The sequence below is a fragment of the Octodon degus genome, unplaced genomic scaffold (assembly GCF_000260255.1).
Source record: "Octodon degus isolate 3935 unplaced genomic scaffold, OctDeg1.0 scaffold00102, whole genome shotgun sequence".
In the NCBI taxonomy this organism is placed as follows: Eukaryota; Metazoa; Chordata; class Mammalia; order Rodentia; family Octodontidae; genus Octodon; species Octodon degus.
Genome location: NW_004524678.1, coordinates 1,940,997 through 1,964,547, shown reverse-complemented (window position 1 = coordinate 1,964,547; position 23,551 = coordinate 1,940,997). Strand labels below are relative to the sequence as shown.

The following is a 23,551-nucleotide window of genomic DNA, read 5'->3' as shown; positions in this document are numbered from 1 at the left end:
CCCAGGCTGGCCCCAAACTCACAGTGATCCTCCTGCCTCAATCTCCTGAGTGCTAGGATTACAGGCTTGTGCCACCATGCCTGGCTCCTTTCCTGTATTTTGTACTCACTGGTCCTTATTTTACTTTTTTAATGCATTTTAGCACAGGGTCTCATAAGCCATACTTCCCAAGCCCCACGAATCAGAATCTCTAGAGGAGGAAACTGGAGAACTACTTTTCCATGTTTCCTTTTCATTTAAAAAAATTTCAAATTTATAAAATGCTGCAAAATAAAAATAGTATAAAGATGACACAGTCCTTTATTTAGATTCACCTAACGTTAGTATTGTACCCCATGTGCTTTGCCATTTTTCCTGTTTCTCCAACACACATAAGCACGCACTCCCAGCGGTTTGAGGAACCCCACGAGGATATACTACACGCTATGTTTTCCACCCCTGAATGTCTCACCGTGTATGTCCTAAAACCAGGAATAACCACAGAATAGCTAGTAGCTTCCTAAAGTCATACGATCACGTATTTTAACTAATCTACTTGCACATTTCAGTTCTGTCAGTCTCTCTGCGAGTTTCGCTCAGCCACTCTAGGCTGCAGTCTAGGCCAGGACACTGATGGCATGTTGCTAGCCTGTCTCTTTACCCTCTTAATCTGGGACATCTTCCACAGCCATTTGTGTCTCTTACTTTCTTAGCACGATGCTCTCACTCAGTGTCTCAATGTCTCCTCACAGCTAGCACCCTGCACAAGTGAGGCTGGGCCCGCCCCCAGGTACTCTATCAGGAGGCCCACAACGTCCGTCTGTCCCGTAGGGACACCCAGGACGGGGTAGCTGGGCTTCTGTACATAATTACTATTTCTCTTTCTTAAGCTGATGAAGATCTGTGAGGACACATTGTAAGATCATGCAAATACCCGGCCCCTCGATAATTTAGCGTCCACTGTAAGTCATGCTGTCTTCTCTTATGTAATCCTACAATGATGGTTATAAATTGATTTTCCAAGCCCAACGTTCCTTCCAGTTAGTCTTCAGCATTCTACTGTAAGCAAGGGCTTCCTTTCTCTTATTTACTTATTTTTATTTTTTAGTACCAGGAATTGAACTCAGGATCTTGTGCTTGCCAGGCAGGTGCTTGTGCCACTGAGCTATATAGCCCCAGCCCTATTTATTTACCTACTGATAATTCATATGAATATAATATTTAGATGATTTATAATCCATTATCATATTATCCTTATGATAAGTATATAGTGAAAGTCCTAATACATTCTTTATAGCAATTCCTAACAATTACCTAGTTATTTTGGGGTTACTGTGAACCAAACATGAAGCTAACATGTCCCAAAGAGGCCTCTTTGTTAGCTAGAATTAGGTTCAGAATAGCTTTTTCGGGGGCGGGGGGGGGGCCCCGGCGGCTCCAGGAATTGAACTCAGGACCTCGTGCTTGCCAGGCAGGTGCTGTGCCACTGAGCTAAATCCCTGACCCCAAGGTCTGGCATAATTATTCTCCGGTAACTTCTCTTACCCTTTGAGACATAAGTATCAGCAAGACAAGTACAGAATATAGTGAAGTCACTGCTCACTTCTGGGTGCCTAGGAGGTTAATGTCTTTATTTCAAACCTAGACCAGCTTTGTGTGCTGTGGAGAATATGCTAGCTCTTCCGTGTGGCTGGAGGGCACCGTGTACCCCTTCTGCAAGAGCATTTCTTGGCTTCTGTTTTACATCATGTTCAAGGTCTCCGAATGTCCTCTAAACAGTGGATAACAGAACTCCACCAGGTGTGCCTTGCCTCTTCACCTGGGCTATTTTTCTTTTTCTTCTAACAAGTTTCTACAGGGTGGAAGAAATAATGGCATTTGAAGTGTGTATGGGCAGCTGCATCTGGATATCAGCTGGCAAATGCATAATAGACGTGTTCTGGAACGCTGAAGGGTCTGTGTCAGAGACAATGTTTACAGCAGAATACAAAATGATGCGGCACGGAAGAACTGGACATATTTTTCTTCCCCTTTTCTCACTGTCACCAATCAGATTAAAGCAAACCTTGCAAAGTACTGGCACAGAAAAATTGGCAAAAACTCCAGTGAGACGGCAACCAGGAAGGTTTCTATGGTAACCAACCAACCAAGCGCATTTCTGTCCATAGGTAGAAGATGTGCTGAATGCTATTAAGGGAGGACTCTGAACAAACAAAATGAGAAATGAATTTCTTTGAGCACTGCAGAACAGCTCTGCTGGAAAGACTTATCCATCCTATGAAACAGCAATAATCCTTGCTTCTAATAAGGAATCTCAACTGGATTTATTTATTCTGCAGCACTAGGGACTGAATTCAGGGCCATTACACTTAGCTACTGAGCTTTTAAAAGAAGCTTTCATTTTGAAACAGGCTCTTGTTAAGTTACTAGGTCACCAGGGCTGGGCTCAAACTTGTGATGTTCCAGCCTCAGTCCCTCAGAGTGCTGGACTCCAGGTACATGCCAACGTGTCTGGCAAAACCTCTATTTAGAAGGATGAAAGCTAGTTTATATAATTTTTTATTGCTGTTGTTGACTAATGTTTGAATTGTTAGCACATTTTGCCAATACTATGTACAACACCTCAAATTAATCCACACCTAATATATAAACCTTGAATGAGACAAAGTCCTCAATCTTATCAAAAACAGGAAACTCATATCCATCAACAATGAAGAGCTTGGAAAAGGATTCTACTGAGGATGGTATAGGCCCCAGTGAACAAAGAAGTACTGTAACTCGTTCAGTGGGCTGAACAATTTTCTGACATTTGGAAAGCAGTTCTGAATTTTTCCAGCTGCTTGAAGGGATAAGGGACGCCTTTGAGCCTTGCCATTCTGATGTTGAAACTAAAGAGAAGGTGTAACTTGCAGAGGCTTTGACTGCAATGGCAAATGTTTTAAACATTTTCTTCTGGTCCAAGTCCTTCCCAGTTACCAGGGTAAATTCTGACTCACGGACACAACTCTGGTCCAAATGCTACCCGGCACTCTGAAGGTCGAGCCCACACATCACACAACTTCTGAGCCCCACCCCCAGCCCCTACTCCTGCGAGTCTTCATCCCGGCTCTGCTCACTGCTCCCTCCCTGCCCCCACTCTGGAGCCCTGAGCACCTTCCTTTCTTCCTCTCGGCCCCTGCACAGAACTGTCTCTTCTTCTGTCTGCCTGCTCTGAAAATGGGTGCGACTTCTCTCTGAGCAAGGCACTCCCAGCTGACCTCTCTTCCTGTGTGTTCCTGCAGGCACCCTGACCATGTTCCTGCCTCAGAGAGCTGACTAGGACCTTTTTCTTTTAACGTCCTACATTCCCTCTCTGGACGATTTCATTTCAGAACAATGACATTAAAAAAACCCCAAAACTATGACCGTTACATAATCTTGAAAGCATATATGTTAAATTCTATTGCCAGGGTCCATTCTATTCTAAGTTTCCTGAAGTCAGAAATATTTTTAGATTAAAACACACTGATAAAACAAAACTCCCACAGAAACATCAAACATTTCCTTTCCCTACGAAAGCAGAGGCGTCTGCAGACAGCAGCTGGCCTACTTCTTTCCTGGAGCGCCTATCAGGATTCAGCAACTACAGTGACAGTAGCTGTAGTAACTGCTCCTGAGGACGGACGGCTACTTGCCAACAGTTAATGGAAGCCAAACCACAAGTAATTCTCACAAGACCCCTACTGCAAGGTTGTAACTGTCAGAATCCAATATCCATTCTGCAGGTGTAGAAGTCACAAAAAGTAATGTCACAGTGGGACTGGAACCCAGCAGTCAGTGCCACCGTTTGTATGTAATTTGCATTATATGTAATTCTTATTGCATAGCTTTTAGAAAAAAAATGGAGTAATTACCATTAAGGATAAATACAAACATAAATTTACCTTAAATATTATCACAATAAGCCTAAAATAGTTTTTTAAAGGGGTTAAGGACAATCTAAAAAATGTCCATGGATTTCTTTTCCTCACGCATGCTTCACAAAGGTGCATATATGTTCTGTAGCACACTTTAACTGTCTTGAGGGCAGGAACTGCTGGCTTACTGCAGTTTTCTTACACATAATAGATTCAGTGAACATGTAAACGATTTCCTTACTTTGGAACACATTTCACCAGCTGATCTGGGTATACACTGCCAGACCTTACCTCATTCCTTGTAACAGAATTTTGCCAAAGCAGTTGATTTTACTGCCATCCACCCGGAGCAATTCTTTCTGCTGCTCCACTAATGGGAGGGGGGGTGTTTACAGTAACTGGCCTGGGGGCAGCCAGCATGTGACGCGGAGCAGGTGCTTGCTGCACTGACTACACGGAGGCCCAGGGAAGGACAGCGCCTGCCCAGCGGCCCCCAACGAGGCTGTGCTATGGATGCCCCATGGTAGCAGGTCACTGCACTCCTGAGTCAGTGTCTTCCCTCCTTGCACCAGGACACTAAGGGCACCTCCTCCGTAGGGTTTTGGTGAGGACCGAACAAGCTAATGCACGCCAGGCACCCAGGGAATGCCACTCCTGGTACACAGCTCCTTCTGGCATGATGGGAAGCACCTGGGGAGGGGATCCTCCCACCCACCCTGACCCTCATGTTCTCTGCGTGATGACCTGCGACACTACTTGGGAGCACTCTGTGAATCTGCAGAAGCAAGGCAGTAAGAGTCTGCCACTTACAGCAAAACCAAGGAAAATCCTAAGTGTCTGAAGCTTTTGGTGAGGATAAAATGACGCAATTAATGGGATTTATAAAACTGACATCTTTCAAAGAATTATTTTCTAACCAATACCCCACTTATGAGAATATCCATTTTATTAAAGATCCCAATGTCCAGTCTGATTTCAAATTCGCTCTTAAATATAGGCTACTTATACATCCTAACAGAGTCCTGTAACTTCTCTTCTACTTTATTTTATTTTTTGCAGTGCTGGGGATCAAACTCAGGACCTTGCGCTTGCCAGGCAGGTGCTTATGCTGCTGAGCTATATTCCTAGCTTCTGGTCTACTTTTAAAAAAAGAACATAAAATTTATAATTCAGAAAATTTGTATGCTATCCCCCTAAAGCGTACCTCTCAGGAACAAGATCACCATGCTACTTACCTCATCTCTGTACAGCGGGCTGGTATAATACATTATGTCCATTGCACTGCTGTTCAGCATATCCCTTAAACCACGTACTTTGTCAGGAGTAATGGAATCAACGGTGTCTACAAAACCAAAACCAAACCCAATTAAATTTACTTAAGATCTTTATTTTGGGCACTGTGAGAAAAACTGTATTTCCTAAAATAATTTAACATTTAAACGTTCAAGGCCAGCTTTGGCTCTAATGGACCTTCTCTTCTCACAAAGTATTGCAAGAAAAAGAGTGAAAGACAAGGGGAAAAGAAAGGAACATTAAGGCACAGACGAAGTCTATTGCTTTTTTTCAGATTTATGGATACTGGGCCTAGCAACATTCACGTGGAGCCTGGTATCACTAAAAGCAAGCCAGCAACAAATTAAAACTGAACGATAAATGAGAGCTGTTCTACGAATACTTGAAAGGAGGCAGGAGAAGGCTCATAATTTCAATCAACTGCAAGTTTTTTAATCCTCCAAGTTTTCACTCCACTGGTCTAGGTTATTTTATTTTCCACTTTAATACAGTAAGAGCTGGCAGGCAAGGACAAGAAGAGGAGTCTTCAAAGATATAAAGAAACTATTCTAGCTAGCCACAGGCCATACTACGTGCTTCACAATACACTGTGTGCGTTTTGCTGCTCTTTTCTCTGGCCTTTGATGGTTCTGTGTGTTGCTTTGTTGCAACATTTTCCTCAAGTATGATTTGCCTTCCATTTCTTTGTGGTTTATGATCTACTGATAAAGAGGTCGTTCTGTTTTGTCGTGGTATTGGGGATGGAACTCAGGGTCTTACTCATGCTAGGCCAGTGCTCTACCATTGAGTCACACCCTTCCCGCGCCCTGTTCTATTTTGAGAGAGGGCCTTGCTCAACTGCCCAGGCCAAGTTTGAACTTGGGATCCTGCTACCCCAGCCTCTGAGGCGGCAGAGATTATAGGCATGCTCCACCATGCCTGACTGAGGGCCTTCATTTAGATCCAATCGAAGTTATCCACTTTACTCTGCAATTAGGTTTTGATGTTTTAAGATATCTTCCCCTACTCGGAGATCATAAACATGAATGCTTGAATATTTTCTCTCCAATGTTTTGGTCTTTTCTTTATATCTTATGTCTTTAATACAGTTGGTACTTCAAGTAGGGACTAATTTTCACCTTTTTCCCCATAGCGCTGTCATTTAACAAGTGTAGAATAATCTCAAACAAACAGCACACCCCAAGACAGTGAAACGGACGACATACTATTCCTACTGGGTAAACATTTTTCTAAAATTTTCTACATTTACATTGGAAAAAGGCTGCTATTGGCTAAATCATTCCACTTTAAAACAAAATATACCTCCATCAAGAGTAAGTTTTGACCTCCATTCAACAGGGAGAAATTCAACATGTGTTGCATGGTTGGAAAAATGCCTTTCTTCTATTTTTCTTGCAGCCTCTCTCATCCTAAAAAATAAAATAAATAAATTAAAGCAACTCCCACAAAAACAAAACAAAAAACACCCAGTAGCTTCACATATATAATAATATTTTCATTTGTCTACAACTTTGTCCACAGTTATATTTCAAGTACTGCTATACTAAGTAAGTCTGCAACACGGGGAAATGTTCAAAGTCATTTTCCTGAGTCCCCCATCAATAATTCCAAATGTTCCAAGCTTTTACACTATTAATAATTATAAATGTACACAGAACAGGGTAATGAGTATCTAGATGCCAAGACCCAGCTCTAAATACTATATTACTCATCATCGCCTCTTCTTTTATTTATTCCTCTACTCCTTCTCCTAATAATACGGATTTTAAAATTTTATTTTCAGAATTAAGGTATCACTGAATTTATTTTTTTCTTTTAGTGTCAGTTTTATGAATTTCAGCCTATGTACAGGCTTGTGATTAGCACTATGCAATCAAGACACCGAGCAGTTCATTCTGAAAAACTCATGTTTTGCTTTTAACAGTCACAGCATTACTGAATGATTCAAAGCAAATCCAAGACATCACGTAATTTTACCTGTAAACTGTATATACCGTATTTCTAAAATATATTCTAGTCAATATTATTGTATCAAAGGACAATACCTTTAAATTTCTGAAAATTTTTATACTTATGTTCCAAATACAGACCATGCACAGCAGGTCTCAGATATTTCTTAACTGTCTTCGAATCTTTAGATTTTTTTTCTCTACAATTTTTTAAAGTTGTTTTTTTGCTTTCTCTATAGATTTTCTCAGAGTCTGGTTTCTGCTGGCTGAATCCTTACAGTGTTACCTGACATACTCTTTGCCCCATGTTTTCTGTCAGTTGGTAGCAAAACACACACACTCATCCTACTTAAGTTCTATTCTGGTAGAATGTACAGCATCAGACATCCGGCTTTCTCTCTTTTAACTGATACTGTAGTTACTGCTTAGATCATGGCTATAAGACATACCTTTTAAAATCTCATTACTCCTTATGTGTTTAAAATTATCTACCTCTGGACATAGGCATTTCGTTATGTCAAATATGTGGCCGCTGTGGGACACGGTTCTGTAATATCTGAGATACAATTCATTAAAAGGCAGGGTAATTTTAACTCTTCCCTTTTACTACCAGTTTTCAAAACAGTTACTATTAGTTTTTGTAACTTTTGAGCATGGAGTGGCCTGTTCGAAGTTACTATCATGAAGCACCTGGAACAGGGTACTCTGGGTCTGGAGATCAAAGTCCAGGGGCTGACGTGAGCAGCACACGAGGAGGGAGTATGAACTTCACAAGTCTGGTATCTCACCCTCTTCTTGCAAAGCCACTGGGATTCAATTGTGGAGCTGCACCCTCTATACCCAATCTAATCCTAACTGCCCCCCAAAGGCACCACCCCTGAATACCATACTGGATTACGTTTCCACCCTCACAATGACTTACAATTGGAGTTAAATTTCAACAGAGGCCTTGGTGATCTGGTTACACAAAAGATACCTAATCCACAGAAGATGTCTTATAACTTGAAATTTATCTAAACACTGGCAGTGATTCAATCTGTTTTGTTCTCCCCGCTAATGCTCAGAGTGTCTCCAATTTTTGGTCTGTAAGTTGCCTTAAACTAGCTTCATGGTGCTTTTGACACAACCTTACTAGTTGTGTTTTTCAATATTTCACTGCCTTTTAGTACATTCACAGAGGTGCACAATCTTTACTATGCTATCATTCCAAATTCAAATGTTATATTTAGCATATTTCTTTTAGTCTTTGCCAACCATGGCAAAGGATTCTGATTTGAGGATTTGCCTATTCTGGACATTTCATACAAATGGAATAATGTAACTTGTGGCCCTGTGTGTGTGGGCTTTCGTTTAGCATGTTTGCAAGGCTGATCCATGCAGTATCATGAATCAGTACTTTACTGTTTTTATGGTTGAATACTATTTCACCTTAAAAGTATACTACTTTTCTTCATTTATCAGTTGATGAACACTTGATTTGCTTCCTTTTTTTTTTTTGGCTATGACCCTAGTAATGCTACTGGGAACATTCTTTAACAAGTTTTTATGTGGCCATGTGTTTTTTTTTTTTGCAGAACCGGGATTGAATTCAGGCCCTTGTGCTTGCTAGGCAAGTACTTATTCCATTGAGCCATCTCCCCGGCCCCATTCCTTAGTTTTTTACTCTTTGTGATATTATAGTAATTTCATTTTCAAATTGTTCATTGCTAATATATAAATACAACTGATTTTTTTGGTACTGGAGATTGAACTCAGGACCTTGTGCTTGCCAGGCAGATGTTCACACTGCTGAGCTATGTCCTTGGCCCTACAACTGATTTTTGATTTTTGTACGGTGACATTTTATCCTGCAACTTGATTAAATTATTAGTCCTCACATTATCTGTCTGTCTACCTATCTTCCTTAGGATTCTCTATATGTAAGATCATGTTATCTACAAGAAGAAATAGTTTTACTTCTTTCCAACCTGAATGCCTTTTCTTTTTCTTGCATAACCGCCTTGGCTCACATACAAAGTACAATGCTGGACAGAAGTGGTGGGAGGGGACATCCTTGTCTTGTTCTTGATCTTTGGAAAAAGGCTTTGGTCTTTCACCATTAAAGTGTGATTTTTAGCTGGTGGCCTTTTGTAGAATTCCTTTAACAGGCTGAGACAGTTCCTTTCTGTTTCCACCTTTCTGACTTTTTATTATGAAATGGTGGTGTATTTTTTAAAATGCTTTTTCCTGTATTAAAACTCACACAATGCATTTTTCCTTTATCTTATTAATTAATATATACTAGTTTTAGTAAGGCAAATTTAGGGACATAGCCACAACATATCCATCTTTCTCTCCCAACTCTCCATCTTTGCCTCATTCCCTGTCTTTGTATTATATATACATTTTGTTTTCCCCTTAGGAAGTCACTCCAGCTAACTTGGTATTTTTTGGATAAATCCCACTTATGCATGTTGCTGGATTTAGTAACTGGTGTTCTGCGTCTGTAACAGACACTAATCTCTTCCTCCTTCTTTAAATACTTTTTCAGTATTAGGCTAATACTGGTACACAGAATGAGTTGGAAAATCTCCTAAATCTGGAGAGTTTGTAAAGAATTAAATGCTAATTTTGAAATTTTTTAAGTGTACTTAGTGCACGGTCTACAGGGTCTCTAGGGTCTCACTATGCAGATTGGATTCAGTGATTCTCCTGCTTTCAGCCTCCCAAGTGCAAGAATTACAGGTGTAATTCACCCGAGTAGTCATCTGGTTTTGGACATTTTTAGTGGATTGTTTTTAGTATTAATTCAAATGCTTTAGTTTTTATAGTTCTAGTTGGATTTTTCTACGTCTTCAAACTCAGTGCCAAATCAATCAATTGTGGTAGTCTCTGTAATTTCTAAGAATTTGTCCCCTTAAATTATTTAGTTCATTACCAGAGAACTGTGCATAATACTACCTTCTAATCCATCTTATTTCTGTAAAGTTGGTAGCTAACAGTTGTGTCCCCCTTTTATTCTTAATTTTAATAACTTTGGTATGTTTTTATCTTCTTGGTTAATTTAGCTGAGGATTCCTTAATTTTGTAAATATTTTCAAAAAACCACTGTAATACGTAAGAGATTTTCCTCATTGTTTTACAACTGATAATACTCCTTCATACAGGTAACAGTAATATAATAAAGATGGTAAGATTTATCTTTTAAATATTTAGGTCTTGACTGCACAAGAAATAGACAAATGAGGACAGAGAAAAATGAGAACATGAAGTAATTTAAAATATATTATACTCTGGTTTCTCTTCAGATCATATATATCTTTCACTTTTTAAAAAATATTATAAGACAACTCTAAAACAAATCACTGTGCTGGCATAATATGAAGTGAATAAAAATCATGATTTTAGTCATGATAAGCTTATTTTACCTTCTGTGTTCTCTTGCCAGGCCATGAATACTTTATATTTTGAAAAGGAAAAGAAGAGATTAATAGCACCAGAGAAGTATTGTCTAACTAAGGAGAGATAAATGGCTCCGGAAAAAAAATAAGTCTATGTGATGTATATTGTACAATACTCAGAAGGAAAACAGAAAATTGTGAAAAATAATCTTCCACGGTATGTGCATTTTTTTTTGGTATGTGCATTTTTAAACAAAAGTCAAGGTCTGTAAGTTTATAGCCTACCACCTTTTATGTGAAAAAATTTGTATATTCTTAAATAAAATATGGAAGAATTTAAACTGCAATACAAGGAGGAAGGGTATTGGGGAAGACACAGAAAGGAGCACCAGCCATGCTATGTACTTTTGACTTTTGATTTGCAAACTATGTGTATTTCCTATTTGAAAGTTTTGTTGACATTCTTGTCTGTTACTGTTTTTCTTCCATCTTTTCTTAGTACTTAGGGGGTCTATGTTTTTTATTTTTAAAATTCCTTCGCTAGTATTTTTAGTGAAGTTTCAGGAGGGTATAAGATAACTTACAAACTCAACCAATCATGTTTAACTGATAATTCCCTTCACACTGTTCTAAAACTACAGCTTTAAGTGACTAATTTAGGGCTCTAGATATATAGCTTTAGTGAAGACTTCTCTTATAATAAAACCCTATTAAATATAATTCCAATTATATTTAAAACACATTTATCCCTTCTGGTGAACCAATTCTGACATTTCTAGAAATTGTCTATAAACTTTCTTCTCAACTTATACAGATAATAGAAATGATAAAACTAGTCTGAATTTATTACAGGTTCACTAAAGCACTGAGGGAAGACTGCAGTACACGCAGCTGAGACATAAGAGAACCAAGGCCACCGAAGGAGCGGAGCACAGCGACCCTTAGGCCACCTGGAATTTCACACATCACCTCACAAGAACAAATGAGCTTCACAATTGCAGGGATAAAGACGAAGTTAATTTCATTTTCTTTAAAGGCTTGTATGAAAATTTTCCATCGATTTCTAAGTTATAGAAGATTTCCTACTAAATTTACCTGCCTTTGAAGAAATGGTAATAATTCTCCTTGAAGTGTAACATTTTTGACCCATTTTAGGTTCGTGCATCTCACTTCCAACACAGGTCTTGATTTTTATCTGTGGCTTTACCTCTCCTTACGGTTGTGACGATGTCAGCTGACACCTGACTTCCAGGTGGGACTACGAGAACTGGTTGATCAGACTCTGCCTGGCCACAAGTATGGACTTCAAGTACTTGCATGCAACACTCTCGGTCACTGGGAGGCAACTACCGGGGCATTTGGGAAGACTTTTTCTTTCCTTTGAACGCAAACGAAGATGCTATCGACCGCATCTGGACCCACAGGTTCCATCTGGGGGCTCCAGCCTGAAGGAGGGTACAGCTGACAGGACTGTGACGACAGTATCACCCCAGGGCTGCTCAGTAGGAGGAGTCACCAATCTGCCTTTTGGCTTAAGACTTTTTGTGTTCAGTTTTCCCCTCTTTGCATCCAAAGGACAAACTGACATCTCGTCATGTGTCAGGAGACTACGCCAGCAAATGCACTTCTCAAGGTCATTTATATCTAAGCAAATGATCTGCGTCTTGAAGTCTGGGAATTACTACCAGAGCTAATAAACAGCTTACCAGAAAATAAGGATCTGAGGAAAGAGACTCCTATAATAGGAGCTATGGGGATTGAAAAGGGTAATCTTGTAATATCTAACAATTTTTAAACGTTTTTAAAAATCCATCAGGAGGTACGATGATGTTACAGTAAAGAGTGAAATAAAACTGAACATCGTATTATTATCCAGATGGTGCTGGGGACACACATTATTTGCTTTATAAGGACTCAAGAGACATTTACTTGAAGGCTCAGAATCAGATGAACTGTTCAACGGTTGATTTTTTTTTTTTTAAATACTTTATTATTTATTTATTTACTTATTTATTTATTTATTTTGTGTGTGTGTGTGTGTGGCCAGTTCAGCCCACCAGGGGGCGGGGCTGGCTGGCATGTAGTGCTGGGGGATTGAACCGTGGTCCCTGTGTTTTGCTTAGTTTAGCTTGTTCTAAGTAGGTGCTTTAGACCACAGAGCCATCTCACCAGCCCCAACGGTTGATTTTTTTTAAAACAATCTTTTATTTATGTATTTGGCACACGGTCTCGCTGCGCAGCTTGGACTCCTGTGTCAGTCTCCCCAGCACTGTGATTACAGGCGTGCACCACCACGCCCAGCATGGCATGTGGTACCGGGGATCGAACTTGGGTCCTTGCACTTCCCAGGCAGGCACTTACGCTGCTGAGCTATCTCCCCAGCCTGCATCATAGGTCTGTACCTGATGAGATCTGTCTGCATTCTGGCTATTAGCGCTTAGCTGAATTTGTGATGGACCTTTTTACTCTAACATTCCCTTTAGTGTAGAACTGAATATTTTTGAAATATCCATCTGTCCATCCATCTATCCGTTCATCCATCTATCATCTCTCAGTACTTAAAAGAGGTTTCAGCATCAAGCTGAACATAAATTAACCAGTGAGCTAAAAACCTGCCTGGTGTTCCACTGTTTTCTGCACAAAACTTGAGAGTTCAGTTTTCTCTGGTAGCAATTAGTTGCACAGGTTAAGCTCTTAACTGACAGTTTAAACAATTCTTAGCTTTTATACTTGTGCAACTTGGATTCTCAGTTTCTGAAATTCAGAGCATAAAATACCAACTTGAAACTGCATCTTTTCCTTGCTTTCAGTCCTAGATTAACTTGGCACATGGCGTTCAGAAAGGCTTTCTGGTCAGCCTTTCTGCTGCGCAGGCGCTGGTGGTGCTGGGGTGCTGGATCACCATCCAGACAGAATCACCCTTCAGATGGGTCCAGAAACCCGACTGGCTGAGGAGAACTGGCACCGGAGAGACAGCAGCGGAACAGCACACTCTGCCAGTCGCTCTCATCACCTGGACACAAGTGCAAGTTTCAGGCTAGATGCAGAATGTACTCATCAAAGAACTCACATGGCTGTGTTTTTGATAATTCTTCCTTGGTCCATTTTCTGCCCAATGCCGTGCACAACAAACACAATGTGGGTTGTCTGCAAAGGCTTGTCTTCTAACGTGGCTTCTTCTACGTAACCTCTATGAAGTCTGGTCCCACTACTTGATGCTGTGGAAAATTAGGATCCCAAGTTTACTATTGATTTGGAGAAGTAGCACTTTCACAATATGCTTTTTAAAAAGTAGTAATAGGAAGATAAAGAACAAATTCACTTGGGCTAGAGAGGAGGAAATAAAAATTTTAAATCTCTATATCTCTGTATAGAGATATAGAGATATATATGATTGGGCAATAAAAAGAGAACTGGAGGTAAGAGCAAGGCCAGATACTACTAGGAAGAAAAAGGACAAACAATACATAAAAATTTAAGATGTCTCTTTACAAAAATACCAACAAATAAAAATAAAACAAGTAGCAAATTGAGAAAAATTATTTAAAATATACAAAAAGAGCTTACTATGCAAAAAGTAAAAAGACACCTATTCAAACAGCAAAATGGGCTAAAGATGAGGCAAAGCAATTCACAAAATATTCAACTACTAACAAGATAGTTCAACTTCTACAACTACTAATCTGCAGAGATACAAGCATATTCATTGTAACAAATTAAAATAAAAATGGGATTAAATTTTATCAGACAACTAACGTCATTTTTGACCATGCTCTCCCGCCTTCCCTGAGGTCCCCTCGCCTGTCTTTCAGGAAGCCTCCTCGGAGCAGCCTGCTCACTGCCTTCATTTCCTCACCTTCTAGTTATGCTTCAGCCCATCCCAATCTGGCTTCTGCTCCACCAGTTCAAGTCACCACTGACCCTCCTGTCACTAAATACAATGGAGAAATTTCAGTCTTTATCTTCCTCGATATGAAATTTTGATAGCTGTGCTTTATCTTTATTGCCTCAGCACTGAGTGCTCTTATGCTTCTATAAGTATAAAAGATACTTATGATTCCCAGTTCCAGAAAAAGAAAAGAAAAATACTCATGAATCTTACCAGATCATTCTGTATATTCATGGATGAACACATGTCAGCTTAATTACCTTAATATAAGTTTCATTTAATAGTTGCTAAAACCTAATTAACATACAGTAAAATTGAATTTCAAGTGTCTATTTTGGATGTAAGAAAAAAAGTGCCCCAATTTTGATCAAACTTAGTAATATTTAATAATTACCTTTAGAAAATCCCAATTTTTGGGTAACTGTTCTTGCAATCTTAGAAGTTGTTGCATCGCTATAAAGATACACCTCATCCACACTGTGCCAGTCCACGTGGTTTCGACTCAATTTGAAACTATGAACAGCTGTTGCAAAAGAAGAAACATTTGAAAGTCTCTACAAGAAACTTTACTTGTGTGAAAAATTGTAACACTTGGGTCTTTGAATCAAAATTACCTAATAATTCACATATATAACTCAGTTCGATGGAAAAACTATCTCATTAAAAAAAACCTGTCAAGTAATGGGTAGGGTTTTTATGACTGATTAACCATGCTACAGGAAAGGACAACTTCTTGAAACACTGTGGAGTAAATGGTGGAACTACCACAAGTTTTACTTCTGCTACATAGGTGAAGTGTTTTATTAAAACACCTGTGCTTCCAGGTGACATGACTGTTCCTTAGGTCTGAGAGATACTACATGTATTTGAAAGTCCACAATAACTTTGATACAGAAACTTATGTCCCATTAAACTTATGTTCTGTAGATTTTACTATAAACATCTGAAAAGTATATAAAAATTATACTCAGTGCAAGATAAAACAAGAATATGGGAAGAGGACTCTGGGAATATAGGTGTGCTTGGGCTGAAGAGTAGAGTGAATTACCACTGGATAGTGCTCATTAAAGCAGAAATCCAAAGGCAAGAGAGGTTTTAATAAAGAGGAATTAAAATATTTTCTACCAGGTGTCCAAGTCAGTATGGTTAATGTATTTTTGTAACTGGAATTACATTTGGTACAAAAGACTTTAAAACAAAACAAAACAAAAATCCAAACCTCTACACTTCCAGGATTCATTAGCTCTGTGAGACAGGGTCTATTTCTTGATCAATTTTGTATCCCTGGCACCAAACAGTATACTAATAGTGCCTATCATATGTCTACCTTTTCTGATTTGAAATAACCTTAAGTTCAATACAAAAATATATAGCAAGGTTTAAAATCAAGGGGATTTAATACCTGGTAGAATAAACATTACACTATGACAAAATGTACTTCTTAGTTATGTAATTTTAAAAATGTATAAAAGATCAATTTATATTTTACTTACTTGCTAGGATACACTACTGACACAGAAGACAAAACCAGTATTTGATTAGCACAATAAATAATACTGTCAGCTCCACAGAAAATAATGTACAAGGTCAGCTTTCTGAATAAAAACTTTTCAGATACTAAAAAGTAACTGTCGCAAGGGTTTAATATTTTCAACCACGTTCTTGTTAAGGTAATTTTAAGCAATATAAGCTTAAAAGTAAAGACTATAATTTTCAGATATTTAGAAAATGGTGTTAAGCCAGAAAAATTTTGTCCCTTTTTCAATCGTCCACACACTCTTCAAGTAAGACCTCTTAGGACTGGCACATGTCTCACTTCAGACTTAAACACAGTTTACACATGTTTACATAGACACGTAACAAACAACCTATGCATAAGGGACAGACTTCTAAAAAAACTAAGGGCACTGCTATGTTTTAAATACAGGGAATGCAGTAAACTGGGACTATAACTACACAGAGAAATAAAACTACAATTACTGTACCTTGGGAACGCTTTCGTTTAAGACCTGCCGCATCTGAACTCTCCTTATATCCTCTCCATTTGAAGAGAGAAGGGAGGGAGAAGGGAGGGAGGTGGTAGACAACTAAGAAAGCAAAAACACTGAGCTTCAAAGTAAATTTGAATGAGGCTTGCTGTTCTGGTTTTTTGTTCTAGCATTAACTAAAAAACTGAGTTGTATTTGACAAACATTATTCTAAATGCTTCGTTTATACACTAGCTGAAGTTCAGTAAAGCAAACATTAGCTTAATGTTTATCAAATATATGCTCTACTTTTACCAAAAGAAACAAAGACAAATACTTAAAAGGTTCAGTTATAGACAATTCTGTGATTGTCATTTATGTCTTTGAATAGACAGCATTAAAAATAGAACATGACATTTTTACATACTAAGGTTATTTACTTTCATCAAATTTGTAACTGTTATATAACCAAAAGATGTACACAAATTGAGAACACAATAAAACATTTTAAACATTTCAAGAAGCTTGTCTAAGAAGATACCACAGCATACATTCCACTGGATACTTTCTAATACTAGTACAGAAGGGTTGCCTTGAAGCTTTCCTCAGAATCAACATATTCTTCTCACATTTTTTATTTTATTTTTTTTGAGACAGAGTCTCACTATGCAGGGCAGGCTGGCCTTGAACTTGCTTATGGAGCCAAGGATGGCTTCAAACTCACGGCGATCCTCCTGCCTCAGCCTCCCAAGTGCTGGGCTCACAGGCATGTACCACCAGGCCCGAATCTTTTCACAACTTTATTCAAGTCATTGAAAGGTTTTCACAAACTAAACATACAAAATGAAATTAAATTGGAAGTTTTACTTTTAACTATCTTTTGGAAAGATTAGTGGTAGAATAATACAAAGGTCTTTAATAAAAATGTATATTGTGATATCTCGTAAGGGTAAAACAGACAACATAGAGGAAAGCCAGGCTTGATATCTAGCAAGTCAGCAGGTAACCTTAACATCAACATGGTCCTCGTTAAATTTTGCTAAAGCTATTTATTTATTTATTTATTTTATTTATTTATATCGGAGATTGAACTTGGGACCTTGTGCTTGCCAGGCAGATGCTTATGCCACTGAGCTATATCCCTGGCAATTTAATTGTATTTTAAACAAATTACTGTTTAAGTCCACTTGAAATTAAACCTTAAAAACCAACTTACTAATTCAATTAATAAATGTACTACAGAACTTATAGCAAACTTTGTTCTAGTATATTTGATTTTCTTCTTTAATCCCTTGTATATTTGACATTCAAAGATTAAATACTGCTTAAATGCAAAAATATTCCGGCTATATACTGTAACAAATCTGCTGTATATACACATGAAAGTATATGTAGAATTTGTGCAATGAAGATATTTAGAAGATGCTTATAAGGCAATACTAAGGAGGCTTGTATATCTAATAACTACACCTACATGCAGTTAGAATGCTACAAGAACTACAGGCAAAGGCTAAAAGCTGCATTGTTACATCAGGGTATAAAAAGACTTTAACGTCACAGAGACAGAAAACGACATTTGGAGCAGTTTTCCTCACTGAAATGTTTCTTCTTTCATGTGCCTTCTGGTCAGTTACTCAGGAGTACATGCACCATTTAGACCAGGAAACAGTTGAGGACAAAACACTCATTAGGAAAAGCTGCTAACACACCAAAGTAGATCAAACTGACATAAACTTGAGAATTTACTAGAGAGAAACAAAACCATGTAAAACTAACATGAGCCAAGTCCCAACTAATGGGAAAACAGGGACCACTCGACCACCTTTTAAAGTGATGCGCTGTCCAGGATCTTTGCGTGCACAGTCCCGAGTCTCCCTTCCATCTTGGTCTGAGACACTCCTTTCCTTGGCCACCTCTGCTGTTCACGTAATCGTAGAATTCTCTACTGCCGGCATGATTCCTGTGTGGCGCCTTTTCCTAAAGTCTATGTCTTTGATAAAGTTGTCATTCACATTTTGCACAGTTTGTATCAACTTTCTATCTTTGTTGCTTCTTTTATAATCACATTGGTCAATTTGTTAGTTCCACTACCTTTGGGATTAAGTCATTCTCGAGCTCGCTTTCTCTAATCCTTGCATGTAGCTCAGTATTTGGCATTTGATTTCCTCCTCACTGTTGCCCCCTGGATCTGCTTTGGAGAGCTGGGAGTTTCTGGAGGCACTTCGTTGCCTTGAGTCTTCATGTCCCCTGTGTGTGTGTGTGTGTGTGTGTGTGTGTGTGTGTGTAAGTGCACACAGATAAGGCTGAGGCCCAACACAGTAAAGAGTATAAAGAATCTGTTGTTGGTACACACGGTTCTTGAGCCAGGCCCTGCTTCCCAGTGAGGCGGGTTCAGCTGTGACAACAGGTACTGTCTAACCTGCATGCTACTTAGATTAACTGGGAGGGACCCAGTCACTGTGTTGTACACAGAATACTCCTGCTGGTCAGAACAGCAGCTACAGGTCCAACCCTCCATCGATCACAAACCTTAGAACTTGCTTTTTTATCAGTGCCCCTTACAGACTACATTTTACTGTTATAGATGGTGAGTCTGGGGTGTGGCAGAGAACTACTTTCAGCGCTGTCGTAAATAAAGGGCTAATGTGAAGGAGGCTCATGAGAGCATCTGCGCAGGTGCGGGGAGGGAGGCTTAGCTGAGGCTAGGGATGCTGTGAGGTTGCTGGAGCGCGTGTGGTCAGCGGTGACCCCCCTTCTGTTATGATTCACGGGCATGACCACACACGGTGCCATTCAAGTCAAGGCTCTGGTCTGTTCTTACTCTGCTGCACATGCACTCTATCTACAGTGCATGAAAGGTAGAGCAGCAGCGAGGGAAGACAGGGAAGCAAGTACAATGAGGAACAGGGACTATAAAATGAGGAAGAGGGCTGAGGAGACAGCTTAGCTTGGGGGCCTAAACGCCTACCTGGCGAGCGCAGGGACAAGGTTCAATCCCCGGCACCATATGCTGCGCTGGCCCTGGCCCTAGGCACGCTGAAGCGGCCACCAAGACCAAGTGTGGCAGCGCATGCCCGTAATCCCAGTGCTGAGGAGGGTGAGACAGGAGGATCACTATGAGTCTGAGCTGCATAGTGAGACTCTGTACCAAATCAATAAGTGAGTAAAAGATCAAAAATATTTTTTTAACGAGGAAGAATGAATAGAGGAAAGGTGTTAAGAAAAAAAGACCAAGAGAAAAAAGGAAAAAAAAATTAGACAATGAACCTGCCAGCTGGAGGGTGGTTTGGCTCGGCTGTGTGGTTGGCTACCATCCCCTCTGCTCCCCCTTGCACCCCCACAGACTGGGAGAGTTTGCTCCGGTGTCCTCATCAAATTGCCACTCTCCACTTCAACATGATGCGGCCAGGTCAGCAGAGAGCCCCTCCTGCCCTCCTGCTACTCCAGAGGAACTTGCCCTTCTGAAGAAGGGTGTACAAGAGGGACCTGGGCCCCAGGTATGCATACCCAACGCCCATTGCGAGCCTTCAGCCCTGCCCAGCCCTTGTGGAGACAGGCCTGCAAGCTGCTCCAAAGCAGCGCTCCCTCCCGTGCACGGACCCTGTGCTGCAGCACAAGCAAGGTAAAATAGACTGGCCTGGTGCTCCTATACACCTACTCCTGACTCACTTCATGGGCAGCACACACTTCAAAAGTCCTGCATATCTACCTGGGATCTTTATTGGGGGTCGTGCAGACAGAGTGGTTGTTTCCAAACAAAGAGCAATAAGCACTCCAAGCCATTCACGCACAAGCACCAGAGACGGCATTCAACCAAGAGCAGTGGCAGAGAGCAGCACTTGGTAGAGCTGACCTACAGTGTCCAGCACAAAATGACGCCAAGGCAGAAGAAACCAGCACTGGGCACAGTTGGCTCGTCATGTTTAGCTCAAGAGGCAAAGGCAGGCAGTGCCTGGCAGCAGCACAGACCAGCACCGGTCGGAGCTGACCTCAGGCGAGGGTGCAGGCCAGCACGGCCAACTTACAATTTCCATCTGAATCAAGCCAAAGAACCCCAGGCTGACTGGCAACAGAAGCACGAAGGGCGAAGACCAGAGGCGGCAAAAACCCCGAACAAAACGAAACTGGAGACCCTAGAAGAAACCCCAATGAAGAAAACACCTCCTCCCCACTGCTGCTATCCAATATAGCCAGGGCCCAATTTCCTTCCGCTACAGTAGGAGTCTGTGGGTGGTGAGGACTGTCCTTCTTGGCTACAAGCTCTGCTGTGTGTGGCTGACTGCAGACCTTTGTCACTGTCCCAAGACCCAACTACCTGAGTCAATCTGGGAAGAGGAGGATGTCAAACAGTGTGCCTGACACTCAAGGATCTCCTGTGATTGCTTCTGTGACTTCTCAGGCCAGCCTGGGAATGCCTGCTGGGCTCAGTATTCTTCCTCTAGGGGCCTTCCTGCGCCGCAGAGGCAGCTGGATGCTCTCTGCCCCATGGACCCTTCACACTCAGATCGCCAACCAGCCCTGCAAGAGCTCAGCAGAGGGTCTCGTGCCACATAGGACGCGCGTGTAGACGGTTTTCCCACTGACTCAACTCTTATGGTGCTTCGGGGACTAACAGGAACGGGCCCGCTCTGGACTGGCTCTACTCAGTCCCTCTGCCCCCAGCCCCTGTGTCTCCCAGGGGCAGACACCTGTGGGTCCCTGCCGGCTGCCTTCAGTGGGTGGTGGGCCGGCCTCTGGAAGGACCGACTGCTTGTGTGTTGCTAGTTCCTTTCCTCTGGTTGTTCATCAGCCGCAGCTAGTCCCCCAGCCTGGTTCCTCTCCATGTTGGAGGCAGAGAGCTTAGGGAGCTCTGCAGGGCTGGCTCTTCCCCTCAGATGGTAATGACAGCTCCCAGGGTGGCAGCCCTGGGACAAGGGTCCAGGGGGAGGCGGCTGATGGCACTGCTTTCCTCTCCAACAACCCAGATCTTAGGTTTGATGTGCAGGATTTATCTCTGGGCTCAGCTTCCGTTTCTGGGTGCGGAGCCTCCCCCACTTCAGAATGCCTGTGTTTTTCTGGGGCTCTCCTCCAAGTACCTCCAAATGCACTTCCTCTAATCAGTCATGCTGGAATTGCAGATTTCTCTTCTACTCGTCTCTTTCAGTTCTAGGATCCAATCCAGGATTCCACACTGCAGCTTGCTGTCATGTCCCATTTCTCGTGATGACACACTGCTCAGTTTTTCCTGTCTTTCATGACTGTAATCCTTATAACGAGGACTGGTTAGTTATTTTTAAGAATGGTCCTCCTGCTGAATTTGACATTTTCTCCCTATTAAATTCTGCTTATGTATTTTTTTTTTTAAAAAAACTTGATGTATTTATTTATTTTTTAATTTATGTGTGTGTGTGTGTGTGTGTGTGTGTGTGGCCAGCTCAGCCCACCAGGGGGCAGGCTGGCTGGCATGTGGTGCTGGGGGACAGAACCATGGTCCCTGGGCTTTCCTAAGCTTGTTCTAAGTAGGTGCTTTAGACCACTGAGCCATCTCACCAGCCCCTGCTTATGTATTTTCTGGTGAGAATGATACGTATTACTATTTCTTTCTATTATTATTATTGTATTTGGTACAAAGTTTTACTACGCAGCTTGGACTTGTAGTGACCCTCCTGTTTTCAGCCTCCCCAGCATTGGGATTACACACACGCACCACCATGCCGGTCTCGCTGGCTGGCTTGGTGGGCCTGGGTCGGGGGTGGGGGGCTGGTGCAGCACATGGTGAACCCCAGTCTCTGTGCTTGCCTATGCAGGTGCTTAGACTGCTGAGTCATCTCACCAGCCCATTCTTTCAATTTTTAAAAAGTAATTATTTTATATGCTTGGGTATTATCAAACTATGTATTTGAAGGCCTGACTTTATTTGTATGACTAACCTCAAATAAAACAACAGGCTTCAATCTGTTAGGCTCCTGGATAAATGCCTCCGAGCCTGGGTTGGGCAAGAGAAAATCAATTTTCATGTTAGGCCTCAGGGGTAACTAAGCTTAGATTTAAATACCTAAAAAACAAAGTGATTATCTTTTTGTAAATTCAAAAATATTTATTTTGGACTGGGGAGATAGCTTAGTAGAATAATCACTTGCCTAGCAAGTGCAGGGTCTTGAGTTCAATCCCTGGTACATAGCTCAGTAGAATAAGCACTTGCCTAGCAAGCAGAGGGTCTTGAGTTCAATCCCCGGTACCGCAAAAAAAAAAAAAAAAAAAAAAAAAAAAAAAGTAAATTGAAAAAATACTTATTTTTAAATATTTTATTTATAAATCATATTTATGTGGTTGTACTGATATAGGGGGAAATGAAACTCCTGAACTGAAAGGTACCTGGGATGAGTTTGTGTTCTTTCAAACTGAAGGATGAATTTTAGGAACAAATGGAGAGAGGAGAGAGAGAGGGAAAAAGGGAGAGAGAGGGAGAGAGGGAGGGGGAGAGAGGGAGAGGGCAGATAGAGTAGAGGGAGAGAGAGGAGAGATGGGGGAGAGAAGGGGAAAGAGGGAGAGAGGAGGAGAGACAGGAGAGGGAGAGAGGGAGAGAGGTGGAGAGAGGGAGAGAGGGGGAGAGAGGGAGAGAGGGAGAGGGAGAGGGCAGAGAGAAGAGAGGGAGAGAGAGGGTGAGATGGGGGAGAGAAGGGGAAAGAGGGAGAGAGAGGAAAAGGGGGAGAGATGGAGGAGAGGAAGAGAAGGAGAGAGAAAGGGAGGGGGAGAGAGGGAGAGAAAGGGAGAGAGGGAGAAAGAGAGACAGAGACCCCAAAGGGAGGGGTGGGGGGCAGGCTGGTCCTGTCTGACTGCCTATAATTCTACCTAATTTAGCTGCCTACAAAAGTATAAGCTTAACAAACCTTGATCAATGTCTTTAATTCAATGCTCATTTTGAGGTCAGTAGGAAAGTAACAAACACATATAATCCATTCTTGGATACAGCTACCCTAACGAAACAGATAAAATTAGGTACAACAGGAATTATCTTAACATCCTTCCTTAGTCAACAACTGTTTTGTTTCTTTCAAAATCCCCACAACATTTAATGAGTCTCCAAATACATTATATTTTCACGAACTTTATATAAAATGGGATTTCCCAGAAAGCTTTATTGTAATAATTCCTCTGTACTGTGACTGACTATTCCAAATACCTCTTCCGAATGTTTAATATTCATTCTCTTTTTTTT

General features: G+C 40.9%; 1 protein-coding gene across 1 annotated transcript in view; it reads right to left on the bottom strand.

Moving 5' to 3' along the window:
- Ddhd1 (DDHD domain containing 1) overlaps window positions 1–23,551 on the bottom strand; it is a 73,906-nt gene that overhangs the window by 23,692 nt on the left and 26,663 nt on the right. Inside the window, exons 4-7 of the mRNA XM_023723743.1 lie at window positions 14,781–14,909; window positions 13,568–13,715; window positions 6,471–6,577; window positions 5,111–5,217 (exon numbers count right to left, since the gene is read on the bottom strand). Of these exons, the coding sequence (XP_023579511.1) occupies window positions 5,111–5,217; window positions 6,471–6,577; window positions 13,568–13,715; window positions 14,781–14,909 (491 nt within the window). The remainder of the gene's footprint in view (window positions 1–5,110; window positions 5,218–6,470; window positions 6,578–13,567; window positions 13,716–14,780; window positions 14,910–23,551) is intronic.